Source organism: Meriones unguiculatus, chromosome 11 (genome assembly GCF_030254825.1).
Source record: "Meriones unguiculatus strain TT.TT164.6M chromosome 11, Bangor_MerUng_6.1, whole genome shotgun sequence".
In the NCBI taxonomy this organism is placed as follows: Eukaryota; Metazoa; Chordata; class Mammalia; order Rodentia; family Muridae; genus Meriones; species Meriones unguiculatus.
The window spans coordinates 19,300,574-19,316,080 of record NC_083359.1 but is presented as its reverse complement, the minus strand read 5'-3'; the positions used below and the strand labels follow the sequence as shown (position 1 = coordinate 19,316,080).

General features: G+C 37.1%; 1 protein-coding gene across 5 annotated transcripts in view; it reads left to right on the top strand.

The window, feature by feature from the left end:
• Positions 1-15,507, top strand: part of Clk4 (CDC like kinase 4) — a 17,299-nt gene extending 1,792 nt beyond the window's left edge. The window contains exons 1-14 of one of the 5 annotated variants that reach the window (XM_060363752.1): positions 2,601-2,664; positions 3,493-3,559; positions 5,940-5,998; positions 7,213-7,435; positions 8,470-8,560; positions 8,955-9,021; positions 10,511-10,627; positions 10,717-10,883; positions 11,074-11,168; positions 11,430-11,559; positions 12,536-12,618; positions 13,884-13,963; positions 14,846-14,936; positions 15,020-15,507. In XM_060363752.1, coding sequence (XP_060219735.1) covers positions 5,946-5,998; positions 7,213-7,435; positions 8,470-8,560; positions 8,955-9,021; positions 10,511-10,627; positions 10,717-10,883; positions 11,074-11,168; positions 11,430-11,559; positions 12,536-12,618; positions 13,884-13,963; positions 14,846-14,936; positions 15,020-15,160 — 1,338 coding nt within the window. In that variant the 5' untranslated portion in view covers positions 2,601-2,664; positions 3,493-3,559; positions 5,940-5,945 and the 3' untranslated portion in view covers positions 15,161-15,507. Of the gene's footprint in view, positions 1-2,503; positions 2,665-3,492; positions 3,560-5,939; positions 5,999-7,212; positions 7,436-8,469; positions 8,561-8,954; positions 9,022-10,510; positions 10,628-10,716; positions 10,884-11,073; positions 11,169-11,429; positions 11,560-12,535; positions 12,619-13,883; positions 13,964-14,845; positions 14,937-15,019 lie in introns of those variants that run through there. The other 4 variants (XM_060363749.1, XM_021661761.2, XM_060363751.1 and 1 more) reach the window with 4 other exon arrangements.

The following is a 15,507-nucleotide window of genomic DNA, read 5'->3' as shown; positions in this document are numbered from 1 at the left end:
ATGAGTCATCAGAGCTATAAATTTGCCTGCTGTTACTTCGAGTACCTAGAAGCCTGTAGCCTGGTGGTGGTACTTAGTATGGCTTGAGATTCAGAATTCAGTACCCAAACAAACAGAGAAAAAGGTTTAATCAAATGTAGTTAAAATGCAATTTTGATAATAAAAGGAATGTGTCAGTAGAATTACAATAGAAATAGAAAAATGAGTGCTTCTCTGAAGGAAGTTTGAGTTTTGGCTTTTGATTCAAGTAAATTTGTAGTGTTGTTTATTTTACTTTGCCATATTAAAATGACTGTCAAAGGAAATGCTTGACTTTACTTTTACTGAGCTAATCTAACAAGAATTTAAGAATTTTGTGTATGTGTGGTTTAATCCATGCTCTCTTTTTTAACTGAGCTAAAAGAGAAGCCACGTTATCAGAAAGATGCCTGACAAATATAGAATTAGAAAAAAGAATATAATTTACTGAATTTGGGGGCAGGAGGTATAGGTATAATGGGAGAGTCCTTGCCCATCAATTAGGAACCTCCTCTTCCTATTACAATCTCAGTAGTCAGGACAAAAAAAAAAAAGAAAAGAAAAGAATATTGATATCATACCCTGATGGTGTGGTGCACACCCTTTCTTTGGGGGAGAGCTGAAACTTTCTTCTTTTCATCCTGGGGTTTAATAGATTTGTTTGTTCATTTTTTTTTTTTTCAGTCATTTAGGCAAGCTGAAGGCAGTCACCTAAATTGGTTTTGCTCAGTTTGGGCCTTATGCAGCTTCTTTGCGAAGTTGTGATCCCCCACCCACCCACACCATTTAAACTCTGATTAGCAGAGCTCAGAATTAAAGAATTAACTGTGGAACTGGAGAGACTGACCCCTCTTGTAAAGGACCTGAGCTTTGACTACAGCTTTAGGGAATCCTATGCCCTCTTGTGGCCTCCATGGGCACACTGCACTAATGTGCAAATCTCCCCTCCCCCATTAAAATATAATTAATTGTTTAGAAGTTGCTTTGGGGACCAGGAAAGTTAGGTGGGTCAAGATATGAACCTTTGATCTTTGAGACTCACGTGATGAAAGTAGAGGACTAACTGGCAGGTTGTCCCATGTCCTACACATTAACACTGGCATGCAGCAATCACACATGTAAAAAGGATAATGTTAGATACTGAGCCTGGGATAAGTCATGTTGTACATAGGAGATTGTAAATGAAGCCTGGGAATTGTTGCCTTTATGTAATGTCACTGGCCATGCCTCCTATTAAGGATTGGACATTTTGCCAGGCTGAAAGACATTTGTGATTCTATTGGGATAGACTTCCCCAACTATAGTATAGGTTCTGTTCTTATATTCAAATCTGCCTGGGAGGTGGTATAAAAAAGATAAATGTTAGGAACTAAACAAAAAGGATAAATGTTAGCACATCTTTAATCCAGTACTCAGGACGCTGTAGGCAGGTGGATCTCTAAGTTTGAGGCCAGCCTGGCCTATGGAGCTAGTTCCAGGACAACCAGAGCTATACAAAGAAACCCCCTCTCTCAAAGGGAAAAATAAAGTAAAATCTGTGTGCATTCATTTCAGTCTTGACTTTTAAATTAAAATTCAAATTGACAGGCTAGGAATGTAGCTCAGTTGGTAAAACTGTCAACATTTGAAGTGACCTAATTTTAAAACTCAGCATAAATAGAAGGAAACAGAAATAATGTTTTTGCTCAAACACTTTAATGGTTTTGTGTGTTGGGGTTGCACATGTACTTTCTGGGTTCGTGTGTGGGCCAGAGGTCAACATGGGATATCTCCATGGCTCTCCATATTATTTTTGAAGCAAGGTCTCTCATTGAACCTGAAGCTTGCCATATAAACTAGATTGGCTAGCCAGTGAGTTTCAGGGATCCATATGCCCCACTATCCCCCAGGTCTGGAGTTATAGTTCTGTGCTGTGGTGCCTGGCTTTTTATGTAGGTATGAGTGATCTGAAATCACCTCATACTTGCACAGCAAGCACATTACTAAGTAATCTCTCCAGCCTTTGAGCAATTTTAATTGGCCCTTAAAAAATTTTTTTAAAGGATAGGAAGGTGCATTGACACATGCCTTTAATACAAGCACTTGAGTGGCAGAAGCAGGCAGATTTCTGAGTTTGAGGCCAGTCTGTTTTACAGATTAAGTTGCAGGACACTCAGGGCTAACTGAGAAACCCTGTGGGGGCGGGGGGAGTAAAGTTAATGGGTATTTCTGAAGGCAAACACTAACTTGAGAATTTGTCCTTGTACTTAGAGTGAAAGAAAATGTATTAAAGACTCCATGCTGTCCATCATTTAGTATTAGGTCAGTTCCATTCAACAGTCATCTCACATAGCAGTGTTCTAAGCTTTGGGAAATGTACCTAAAAAGATTTTAAGAGCCTGTATGACCCTGTGTACTAGGTATTCATATTTAAGCAATGTCAATGTATAACAATACAATCATCTTTAGCTTTTCAGTTCACCCTTTGCCCCCTCCTCATTAACAGATGCGGCATTCCAAACGAACTCACTGTCCTGATTGGGATAGCAGAGAAAGCTGGGGCCATGAAAGCTACAGTGGAAGTCACAAACGGAAGAGGAGATCTCACAGTAGTACTCAAGAGAACAGGCATTGTAAACCGCATCATCAGTTTAAAGACTCTGATTGGTAAATGACTTGTATTTTACATTTTAACATCATTTGCTTGTATAGCACTTAAACTTGGAATTCGGGCGATATGTTTATTCATTCAAGACACAGTTACGAAGTGTCATCATAGGCTAGTTTCTATACTGCTGAGACTATAGCTGTGAATAAAATAGTTTGTCCTATGTCTATCTGGGATTGGTGGGAGACAGTTGCTCAGCAAGTGACTGAAAAATAAGGATGTTGATTTTGTAGTTCGATGCTAGAACACTTGCTGCCTACTATGTGTGAGGTCCTAATAATCCTTAGAAACCCCTCCATCAAAAAGGGAGGGAAGGCAAAAGAATATATTCAAGAACATATACAAAGTTGAACAATGATACCCAGTGAGTGGTATTGTCCATAGGAAAGCGGTAGATAGATAGGGTGTGCAAGAAGTGTTTCACAATTAAGATGTCATAGAGAGTGGTTAATCCAAATGAGAAAAGCAACATTAAAATGCTTTGGGGATTAGTCACTCATGTTCTACATGTATATATATAGACGAAAACAAATGGGTGGGTATGTCCCAGATTTTTAGAAATTTGCTTTACATTTAGAGAACTGTTTCTTTCTATAGGCATTCTCTGGTAATTTAGGATAGAGCCTCAATAAAAATTTGTGATAAGTCTTGTTTTATTCTTAATTATATAAAATTTGGAGGCATTGTGTTAATATAGAATTAAAAGAATCTTAAAGTTCTACATAGTAAAGAAAGATTAGGTGAATAGTTTTTTTTCACTCTGCCTTCCATTAATTTTCCTTTCTCATTTCTTTTGTTGGTTCTATGTTTTCTCCTTGTTTGTACAGATGTTCCATTGGGGCTGTTTACCAGATTGCTTACTAAATTAGCCAGCTGGGGTTACTTTAAAAAACAGTATGTAATTTTTTTTCCTTCTCCATCCTAAACAGAGTTGTCTGCCAAAGAGCTTGTTTGTAGTTCTTGTAAACTAATCGTGTTCTATCAAACAGTTATATAAGGGTGCTGGGCAAGGTTTATGGCGAGATTCAGACCTTATTAATGAACACTATACAAATTGTACCCCATTATTAATGAGTACAAGATAGGTTTTAAGGCTTACCATCCTAAAACTAGTTATTCATAGTGCTAGTGTATATTATATATATGAAAAGGTTGATTTGAATGATTTGTATTCTAACTGTAGAAAGCAGTTAGACCAATTAACCACTAAGCAGTATTACCATCTTTGACATTGACACCAGACAGATTTGGTGGTTATTATTTATTCATCATAATTCAGGATTCTGTTAATTATAAAAAGTCTTTTTGAAAGCCAAAAAATTTTATGGATATTTTAATAAAATTACTGGGAAATTGAAGGAGCAGCAAGATGGAAACCGTTGCCAGTTACTTGACTGAATTATTTCTTACTGTCTGTTCCTGAAGGGTCTTTGTGTACAAATCTTTACTGTGATTATTTCCTGAGTAGATTCTAAGAAGAGGCATTTTCAAGTTAAAGGGTATGAAGCCTTATAAGGTTTTTCTGCATAGTCTCACTTTTCTAGAATGCTTATAATGTGCTCCTTCATGCTGTCTCTAGTGTTGTCTGTTTTAAATGGTTTTCTTAATCTGAATTTCTAAATTTCTAGTGAATTTGTTCACTGTTTTTTGAAGTTTTTATTTTATGTCAATTTTTTTTTTGGTTACTGTTTTTTTACTGATTTACAAGTTGTTTTTATTATATAGTAATTATTTTAACGCTTTGTCATATGCTTTATAAAGCCTTTTTCTCCTGATTTGTCTTTTGGCAGTAGCCTGTGCGTCTCCCTTTTAGCAGGCTTAATTAATATATTCTGCCTCAAATACCAGGAAGACCAACAAGGCTGTAAATAATCTTTATATATTGTGGCCAGATACTTCGCTGTTTGCTTGTAACACAGATTATAGAATTTTAAACTTTTGATAAACTTTGTATGACTGGAAATCACCTAGGAGGTATGCAGACTTATAGTTAGACTCAGTGTGACCTGGGTCCTCATTTATAAACTAGATTGAGTATTAGTGCTAGTAGGCTGTCCTTTCAAAAACACCTTTAGTTTGGTGTGTGCAGGGCTTCTAGTGACATAGTCTCCTGGGTGAAAATTGGTTCTTGGTGCAGTCATCTACTTGCTGTCTGCAGAGTAAAGTGTAGATGCACTCTAGGCCTCTGGCTGGCGGTGCTGTCTGTGTAAGTATAAGATGGCACTGTGCTGTTCTGGAATTTCTTCTACTTTCCACTTTGTCCAAATCCTGGCTTTCCTTTACATTGCTTATCTGCTTCCGGTCTTTGTCATGAATTCTTCCTTAATCATTTTAGGCAAATTGAATTCTTTGCCTTCCCTGAGTCTAAGCATTCATTTGCTCCTTTTCAACATTTTTTGCATTTGTCTGTTTTTTGTTTGGTTTTTGTTTTTTTTTTTCTCGAGAGTAATTTAAGTTGTTCATTTGTTGGCAGAGACTGCCTTATATGATTTTATTTTATCTCCCACAGGACCTGTATGTGGGCGGGGAGGGGGTCAGTGCACTCAACTGTTTTAGATGTTTTAAAAAGCTACAATGAAATATTCACTGGGCATTCAGTGGATATTTTAAAAAATCTAATCTGTTCATTTTCTGTTTACCCTGTCCCATAGCTTGTATAATTCTGTAGTCTTTAATCTCTTAACCTTTGGTCTTTGCTTGTCATAAATTGGGAAGGTCCTTCTCATGCTAGCTCATGATAGTACATCGCCACCCCATTTTTTATTGTTGGTAGATTGGTTTGGATTGTCAGCAGGGCCAGTTTCACGTAGTATTCCAGTTAAAGATTATTAGTCTAGTTTTTTTTTTTTTTTTTTTTAAGATAAGACTTTGGATTTGGTGGGTGTGGGTGTGTGATACCTTGTCAAGTTAATGGAATGCCCTTAGAATTATGACTAGCTTGTTTTTTCACCTAGATCTATGCTTCAGACCAACTGTCTCGGGCCCAGAGTTTAATCCTAATAGCCTGAGTTGTTTCTCCAGAGATTAAGCAAAACTTGAGAGTGATGCTGGGCAATAAGAAGGCCCAGCCTGAATTAGACAGTCCTGTTGGGTAGTAGCCCTAGGGATGTTTCTATTTCTGCTTAAACCAGCACCTGGGAAAGAAAATGACATCATATTCTGGGGAGTATAAAGGGGTTGGCGGGGCAGCCACAGCAACATCTGTCACTCCATTGCTTGTCAGGATTATTTAGCTGACTTGTCTGACTGGGCAGGTGTCCCCTCTCTCCCTCAGTGCTCCATGTGCATCCCTCTTGAAGCTTCGCACTCTATTGAAGAGGACACTCATCCCAGGTAGAGGGGGGATGGGAAACTGGGCCAATTGAATCTGTCCTTTTTTATTTCCATCAGATCAGGACACTCAACTGGGATCCATTGACTTCTGAGGGCCATGACCTTCATGGAGTTCTTGCCAAGTTTTGTTTATGCATTTGTATGTTTCTTGGGGAAAAGGGTCCAGAACTCCCATCAGGTTCTCAAAGGGATCTGTAGAAACACTGTGGCACTAGAAAATGCTGTTTTCTATTTCTTGGGTATTTTTCAAGTACAAGTCACAGGAAAGTAGAGTGTGAGAATGTCCACAGTCCTGGACCCTTTCTTGTGTGGAGGGTCTGTTTTAGACGTGTTGGCACACTAGGAAGGCCTCAGAAGTTCTGGTGTCTGTTTCTCAAACAGGAGTAACAGAAAGTTTACATATAAAAAAGAGGAGCTAGAATAGGTGACATGGAGGGTAGTAGCAGTTTGAAAATATCTCGGGTTTTGCCACTAGTGTGCTCTGCAACAATGGTGTAACCTTTAGGGATCTTAGTTGAGTTAGTAAATGAAAGGGCTGAAACACATTTAAAGCTCTTCATATCTGTGATACACAATATAGAAGTCTCTATCAGGGACATCTAAAATCACTTAATTAAAGGGAAAGGAATTCTTTTGCCTTTCTCTCAATGTGTGGCTCTGAGAGAGGAAAAGGAAGTTTCAGATGCCTGTGTTGTACAATCAGTGCATTTCAGAACAGATTTGCAGGTTTGGTCTTTACTTTTCAGATGGTAAAGGAACATATAATTGTCAGAGTATTATATTGAAGCTTTGTTCCTTGGTAAAAGTGGTTGACAGCAATTTTCTAATGTATGTGGGGTTTTTGTTTGTGAGGGTTGTTTTTTTGTTTTTTTGTTTGTTTTTTCTTTTTGAGATGGTTTCATGTGGCCCAGGCTGGCTTCAGACTTGCAATGTACTTCAGGATGGCTTTGAATTCTTGATCCTCCTGCCCTCACCTTCAGTGCTGGGATTACAGGCATGTGCCAACATGCCTGGCTATACCAATTTTATATGGAAAAATATGGACCTGTTTGGTTAAAGTTATTTCTTAAGCTTTCTTAGATAAGTATAAATTACATCTCATTGATTTGAATTTTTCCTTTTATTAAGTTAGCTGTTTAAACCAAGAGTTTTGTTTGAACCACATTATTCCAGAATGAAGAAAGTAATTTGAAAATTTTTTAATGTGTTTGCAGTCACTATTTAGAAGCACGATGCTTGAATGAGAGAGATTACCGGGACCGGAGATACATTGATGAATACAGAAATGACTACTGTGAAGGATATGTTCCAAGACATTACCATAGAGACATTGAAAGCACTTACCGGATCCACTGCAGTAAATCCTCAGTCCGAAGCAGGAGAAGCAGTCCTAAAAGAAAGCGTAATAGACACTGTGCAAGTCATCATTCACATTCGGTATGAGTGATTTGTTTTTATTTTGAATGGATTCTTGTTTGTAAAGCTCTAAAAGAGTGATAAGTTTCTAAAATTTTCTTTAATGCAATTTGGCTGTGCTGTAATTAAATTCATATTACTTGAATCCGTAAAGAAAGTACACATTTTCATAGCTGACTCCTATGTATTAGCTAGTCTTCACTTGTCCACACACTCATTCTGCAAAACAGATCATGAGTTTGTTGGTTTTAATAGTAAAAACATCTTAATTTTGTGGTTGTGTAGTATATTAAAATATGAGGCACCCATTTTTTTTTCTTTGAATGTAAACATTTTTTGAAAGGAACTGCTTTACTGATAGAAGTAAATCACACTGTGGGGGTGCGCAGCTGTTGCTTACTCCTGTGTAGTCTAGCTCCTAGTACAGCACATTATTGTCTACAATTAATTTTGCTGAAGTTGTGGACCTGGGTGCTGGGTGAAAATGTACTGAGAAAGTCAGACAGCTTTAGTTTGTAAACCTTGGGATATCATTTGCGCCCCCCCCCAGGTTTTTTCTATAGAGCTAGCAGTTACTAGAGTGAAGACTGAAATTAGCCTTTAACTCCCCCCCCCCCATGATGATATCCACTTTTAAATATTGCTAAAAGAGAACAGTTTCAACTGATCTTGACATTCCTGACAAACTAGACAACTCAACTCACAGCATATGGTTATAGCAGAAATTAGTAAATCGTGACATTGCATTCTTTAAACTTCAGACTTCAATTAAATCAGTATTTTAAAGAGACAATTGTGTTGTTTTTTTCTATTGCCACTTTAAGTATCTTATCTGAAAATCTGTTCCTTGCCATGTTTTTCTTCTGTAACATAAACTGTGCCCTGTGAATTTCTGGGGACTGAATTTGAAATTGCTCCTGCCAACTGTTCGTGGCCTGGTGCTTATCTGAATGCCTGAATATCTCCCCGCTGAATGAATTGCGTATTCTGCCCTGAATTCACTCTGATATATTGATTGGCTGGACGATCTTGGTGCTGCCCACTTGCCGTTCCAGAAGAGCCACCGAAGGAAAAGATCCAGGAGTATAGAGGATGATGAGGAGGGTCACCTGATCTGTCAAAGTGGAGACGTTCTAAGAGCAAGATGTATAGAATATTTTTCAACACTTTTTAAACTTTGCAGACAGAATAATCTTTTAAAGAATAGTTTGTCAGCGGGGGGCTAAAGACTCTTCATTGCTTTTTTGTTTTGTTTTTTGTGGGTTTGTTTGTTCTTTTGTATTTCTTCTTTTCTGTAGAATTTAAATATTTCTATTCTTAAAATTCCAAAATAATCAGTGGAGTTTGAGATTAGAGCAAGACAGATAGCTCTATCTAATTGCTTTTTAGCAGCTGAAAATACAATAACTTGAGCGATGAAACCTTAGTTATGCTTTGCTAGAGATCATTTGGAAATATGCCACACTTAAGCATTCATTGTTTGAGCAACTGGATAATTGAGGTTGGGAACTTAGACCTCTCTTTCTCTCCCTCACTTTAGATGAAATCGTGGACACTTTAGGTGAAGGGGCCTTTGGCAAAGTTGTAGAGTGCATTGATCATGGCATGTAAGTCTACTGTTTCTTTTTTTTTTGTATTCTGTATTTTAAAATTATATTTTAAGTGGTTACTGTAAGTTTTTCTGAGAGGTATTTAACAATTTCTGGAACTCAATACAGTTTTTATGCCATAAGTATTAATTTTGTTATGCATGGTGGCAGTTTCTCCAGGAGGTTATTCTGTAATTAAAGAAATGCTTGATCAAGTTCTGAAGGATCCTGCTGCTTTGGGATTGCATAGTCAATAAAGTACATACAAATTTGCATATTAAAGTCTCTATTCTCTGATGGCATATACTGATCTACCTCATTACACCATTTCCTTTTAGAACCTCTGCTCTGTAGTTTTACCACATTTTTGGAAGTGAACTAATTAAAATTTTATTGAAGCTATATATTTCTAAAATGACATCTGAATTTTTTCATCAGAAATAGTGGGAAAGGGTATAGTTTTGTTTTGTTTTGTTTTGTTTTTTTAGCTTACTATATATCAGTAGTTTTGAAAATAAAGTTTATATGTCTTTAACATATTTGGTGACTCTTAATATCATAGCTGGTCCGTCATCCACAAACAAACTGAGTTTGGAAATGTTTTATTGTTGGGCTTAGTGTAGAACTCTGGCCTAGCATAAGACCCTGCTTCAATCACTAACCAAAAGTTTTAGCCATGAATTTCTTTCATCCTGTTGTTCCTGTGTTTGTGGTTTTTCTCAAAATACTGAGTTAATATTTTTTTAGGAAGTATTCCTGGAAATGCATCAATCCAAAGTCCACTGCCCTCTGGAGCTATTTCTACATACTTACATAAAATGAGTCTGTGAAGTGCTGGGGTGGGGAGAGCTCCATAACTTGTAGGTGGTATCTTTATCTGGCTGTTGATTTTTGGGCTCATAGCTATCTTTCAGAACTATTCTGTATTGTTGTATAAATTGCAGTTTTATTGTATGAATAGTTAGGGCTTCATCTCTTCTGTGAGAATGTTTTAATGGGCTCATCTGTCTTTTTCATTAGACTGAGGCATATAGGAGTAAATCCCATTCTACAGTACTAGCACCTTTGCCTTGTCTCTAGAACAGACTAGGTCCAGCCTATAAGTAAACAAATGCTTTGAACAACAACATACTGTGATTCTTAGTCTATACATTTGCATTTTACTTTTAATTTTTTGAATAAAATCTAGATAAAAGTTTTAGAAACAAATTAAAAATTTTAATAGACATTTGCTTTGTTTTGAAAAGTTGTTCTGGAACCTAGTATTATGTGCTCTGAAAGATTGAGAACAATAATATGGGAAATACAATTATATTTTAGGAGGCTGAGGTAGGACTATCACGAATTTAGTGTCAGTCTGCACTACATAATGAGTTTAAGCCCAGCCTAAGCTATGTACAGTAAAATCTTGTCTCAGAAACAAAGCAAAAAAAGGAATGTGCTTTTCACAGGGTATGTAGTTTCATCCCACTGCTTGTATATTTAGCATCATCATCTTGTTTTTAAGGGATGGCTTACACGTAGCAGTGAAAATTGTAAAAAATGTAGGCCGATACCGGGAGGCAGCTCGCTCTGAAATACAAGTGTTGGAGCACTTGAACAGCACTGACCCCAACAGTGTCTTGTAAGTACACATTGAACCACAAGCCATCATATACTGTGTGAGCTGCTTACTTCTATGCACTCAATCATTATTTTGATCTCTTCTTTTAGCCGATGTGTCCAGATGCTAGAATGGTTTGATCATCATGGTCATGTTTGTATTGTGTTTGAGCTGCTGGGACTTAGTACCTATGATTTTATTAAAGAAAATAGCTTTCTGCCATTTCAAATTGATCACATCAGGCAAATGGCTTATCAGATCTGCCAATCTATAAATTGTAAGTATTGCTGGATGCGTGGTATATTTTATTGTCTTTATTATCTAATCAGCATATGAACACTTGCAGGTTACATACAGGTAAAGCTGAAATCCCTTTTGACCATCACATCCACTTCTCATCACTTTCCTAGCACCAGTAAAATTTCTAAGTGAGACTAATGATCGTTTTGTTTTTGTTTTCTTTGTAGTTTTACATCATAATAAATTAACTCATACGGATCTAAAACCTGAAAATATTTTATTTGTGAAGTCTGACTATGTTGTCAAATATAATTCTAAAATGGTGAGTTAAAGTCTTGTTTTAATATGGGGTGTTGTCTTTAAAATTAATTTAGCTTGGAGATCCTTGAATGGGGAATTTCACTTCTGAGCCTTTTTGTAGTGTGATGTCCACAGATGGAGTAGTACTAGGATGTATGATCCCAGTTGGAAATAAAGGGGAAGGAAGGGTGGAGGAGGGAGGATTCATTTTGCAAGACTTTTGAGTAGTGCTATAGAATGTTTTAATGTTTTATGAATTTCATCTTTACTCAACTGTCTCTAGAAACGAGATGAGCGCACATTGAAAAACACAGATATCAAAGTTGTTGACTTTGGAAGTGCAACATATGATGACGAACATCATAGTACTTTGGTGTCCACACGACACTACAGAGCTCCAGAGGTCATTTTGGGTTAGTAAACTACAGACTTCCTTATATTCTCACTGTTGAAGGTCATAGTTAACAAAAATGATGTTAGCAGAATACAAAGGAGAGTTTTGTGTGTTTGTCCTGTGTGACTGTATTTGTGAAAGGTATTTTGAGTGCTGATGATTTGTGGGCCTTAAGTGAGCGTAAGTATGCTCAGTGAGGGCAACATACTCTTGTATGTGAGCCACCTGTTTTCATTCTGTTGCCAAAGTAAGGCTCTGGTACAGATGCCGAGGGCTTGGTTGGCTGACCTCAACATAAAATAGACAAGGAGCAGGCAGAAATGGAATTAAGCAACAGAGTCTCTGAGTTAGCCATGATGGGAGAAAGCTAGAAGTAAAAAGGCAGGTTTTTGGAACTCGGGGAGTATATGTTACACCTCAAAACTTAGAAAGTCACTGGTAGAATTGGGGGCTTAGAAACAGGACAGACCCCGGGGTTATCATTGATATGGATCAGAAGTTGGAGTCACTGGAAAAGGACTCTGGAGATTAGAGAGGAAGATGCTACAGTAGAGGGAAAGCAGTTAGTTGCCTTAGATGTTAGCAATCAGGTAATGTAGGGAAAGGGCGAGAAAAGTGAGATGAAGTTCTAGAGTATCAGAAGTTCGTCAAGGAAGGGGTGAAGGGCTGCAGTTAATCTCCCAGTTGAAGAAGAAAACTTTTATCTGAGCCCAAGCTCTACACTCTACAGATGTAAGTAAATGTTTTCCAGTGGTGAGCATTGTGGAATGAACAAAAGTGACTAAACCAGGGCCCAGTTGGCACTCACCTATAATTCTTCCGCTTACAAGATTAAAGTAAATACCATGTTCTGGACTAGTTTAAACCACATACACTAAAACTGTAAATGCTAAGGTTGTGGTCCTCCAGGTAGATTAATGAGCAACCCACATGTAGGGAAGGGTCAGCAGTTTAAAGTTGTTCCATAGTAACGTGCCTGTGTTTGTTTTGAATAGCTTTAGGTTGGTCTCAGCCTTGTGATGTTTGGAGCATAGGCTGCATTCTTATTGAGTATTACCTTGGGTTCACAGTCTTTCAGGTATGTATCTAATACATTTTATTTGATGATCTTTAAGGAATTTTATGTTAAACATGCTATATTTAGCTTCCATATTGGAGATTGCCGTAGATCATTATTAAAATTAAGATGTAAATATCATCCTTCTGCAACCACAATTGATTGAATTCATACTACTAGTGAGGTTGTAACTTGTTTTGAATGTGTGTGACATCTTTTAACATGTAGTTGTGTAAAGTTCATACTGCTATGTATTCTAGTTTTTTTTTATTAAACTTCATAAATCTACATTGGTGTTAATGTAGCTAGTTGTATAATTTTCTGTGCTAGCCCTGTAACTTAAACACATAAAATAAAAATAATAAAAGCATAAAAATGTAGAACCAACTAGGTATAGTGACACATTGCTGATAGTTATATCACTCAGGAGGCTCAAGATAGTGAGACCTCAACTATAGTGAAATTCAGGCTGGTCTTGGCTACAAAGGGACTCTGTCTCACCAAAACAAGCACAGTCTCTGCTCATTAGAACAAAGACTGGCAAATAGTGGGCTGTTGTGGAAGTACTCCCTGCTGCCTATTAAAGAAAAAAGGCCTTTTGCCAGCAGCTCATCCTAAAAGGTTTTTGTCTGGCTCTTTGGAGAAAAGGTTGGTTGGCCTTTGCTCTAGAGACACCGTTTCACGTGTGTGTACAGCTGCTGCTTCTCTGACTTAGCATGGTTCTTGACTTGGGTTTGTTGTCAGCTTTGCTTATTTGTGAGCTGTATGCCTTTGTCTTAATCTCTGTGAAGTCACATTTCTAAATAAAGCTCACAGTAGAGGTGAGAATTATTGGACTTGCTATATTATCTGGAATTAGTGATCCCAGATCTTGAAATAGAAATGGTTACATTTTGTGTTATACTTTTCATGTTGATTACCATATAGACCTCACCAATTTATCTTGGACTGTATAGTGTTTGCACCAGACAACAGCTCTTTCAGGTCATTCATCTTTGAAGAATTTATCTTGTAAATTGTGTAGCTGGGCTAATCTAGTCTTTTTGTTATTATTATATTTATTTATTGGGGGTACACACATGAGGAAGACAACTTGTGGGGATTGCTTCTTCCACCATGAGAGTCCCAGGGATCAAATTCAGTTGTTGATCTTGGTGGCGAGAACATTTTACCCATCTCTCTTGACCTTAATCTACTTCTTTTATATTAGCGTATATTTTACTTTTCATTATATGCATGTAAGGAAGGTGGAGAGTACTAAATTGCTTTTTCCTGAACTTTTTTAGACTCATGATAGCAAAGAGCACCTGGCAATGATGGAGCGGATATTAGGACCCATCCCAGCACACATGATCCAAAAGACAAGGTTTGTCTAAGATGCGTGCAGTGGCCTTTGCTTAGACTATAGAAGCATAATGCTTGTTTCAAGGACTGCAGATTTTGAAAGAAAGAAATTCTGTACAAGTAATAACTTGTAGCTTAAAAAGGTCATTTTCAGAAAGTAATTCAGTATTTTAACTTGTGCTCTTATAAAGGGGTTTTATTTTAGTACTTGGATTAACTTTTATGCATATGTTTTTCTAAATTGATGTAAAAACAATACATATGAGAGCCCATTCTTACTGGAGTTTCAGTCTTGTTTGAATTTCCTGTTAATTGCTAGCCAGCTCTGCACCCTTGAACAGGATACGATAATGTTTCCTAGATCACCTGGAAAGTTGTTAAAGATTTCCAACCTCATTCCATATCTGGTGAAATCAGAATTCACAGCCAGGAGTCTACCTTTTAAAATGAGCATTTTCTCATTTGTGAACAGCTTAGGTGAGATAATTAAAATTCCCTCAGGGTAGGGGCTGGAAAGATAGCTCAGAGGTTAAGAGCACCGACTGACTGCTCTTCCAAAGGTCCTGAGTTCAATTCCCAGCAACCACATGGTGCTCACAACCATCTATAATAAGATCTGGGGCCCTCTTCTGGTATGAAGGTGTACATGCAGGCAGAACAATTTATAATTAGTTAATTAATTAATATATCTTTAAGAAATACTTTTCTGGGGTAGATGAACAAGGAAGGTACTATATAAGTTATTATGCATAATTGTTGCTGATATTTTCTAAATTACATGGTATATGTGTGTACATTTAGTGAAAGATTTGTTTCTTTCTTGTCCCCACCAGGGTTTGAAGACAAGGTAAAGAGGTAGAACTTTGGTTATTTTTCTAATTTTAATTTTTTTTTTCTCTTGTAGGAAACGCAAGTATTTTCACCATAACCAACTAGATTGGGATGAACATAGTTCAGCTGGGAGATATGTTAGGAGGCGTTGCAAGCCATTAAAGGTAAAGGGAAAAAGATAAATGATTAAGCAACAGTTTCACTCGTGTCTTCATTTAACAAGACTATCCCTCCCCTTTAACCCCAGGAATTTATGCTGTGTCATGATGAAGAGCATGAGAAGCTCTTTGACCTGGTTCGAAGAATGTTGGAGTATGACCCAACAAAAAGGATTACCTTGGATGAAGCATTGCAGCACCCTTTCTTTGACTTATTAAAAAAGAAATGAATGGGAATCAGTGGTCTTCCTATATACTTCTCTAGAAGCAATTACTTTAAGACTGTGTCAGTCAACTAAACATTCTAATATTTTTGTAAACATTAAATTATTTTGTACAGTTAAGTGTAAATACTGTATGTTTTGTATCAATAGCATAACTACCTTGTTAAGTATGGTGTTGATAATGAATGCAATATAAGAGTTAAAATGAATTTTCCTTTTGATGTTTATTGCCATTTTTAAAGGCCTTTGGAATATCCTTTGTGTCCAGTGATAAACGTGATTGGTCTTGTCTTTTGTACATGAAGGTTGACTAAAGTGATTTTTTTTCCTCAAGTAAAAGGAAATCTTGACCA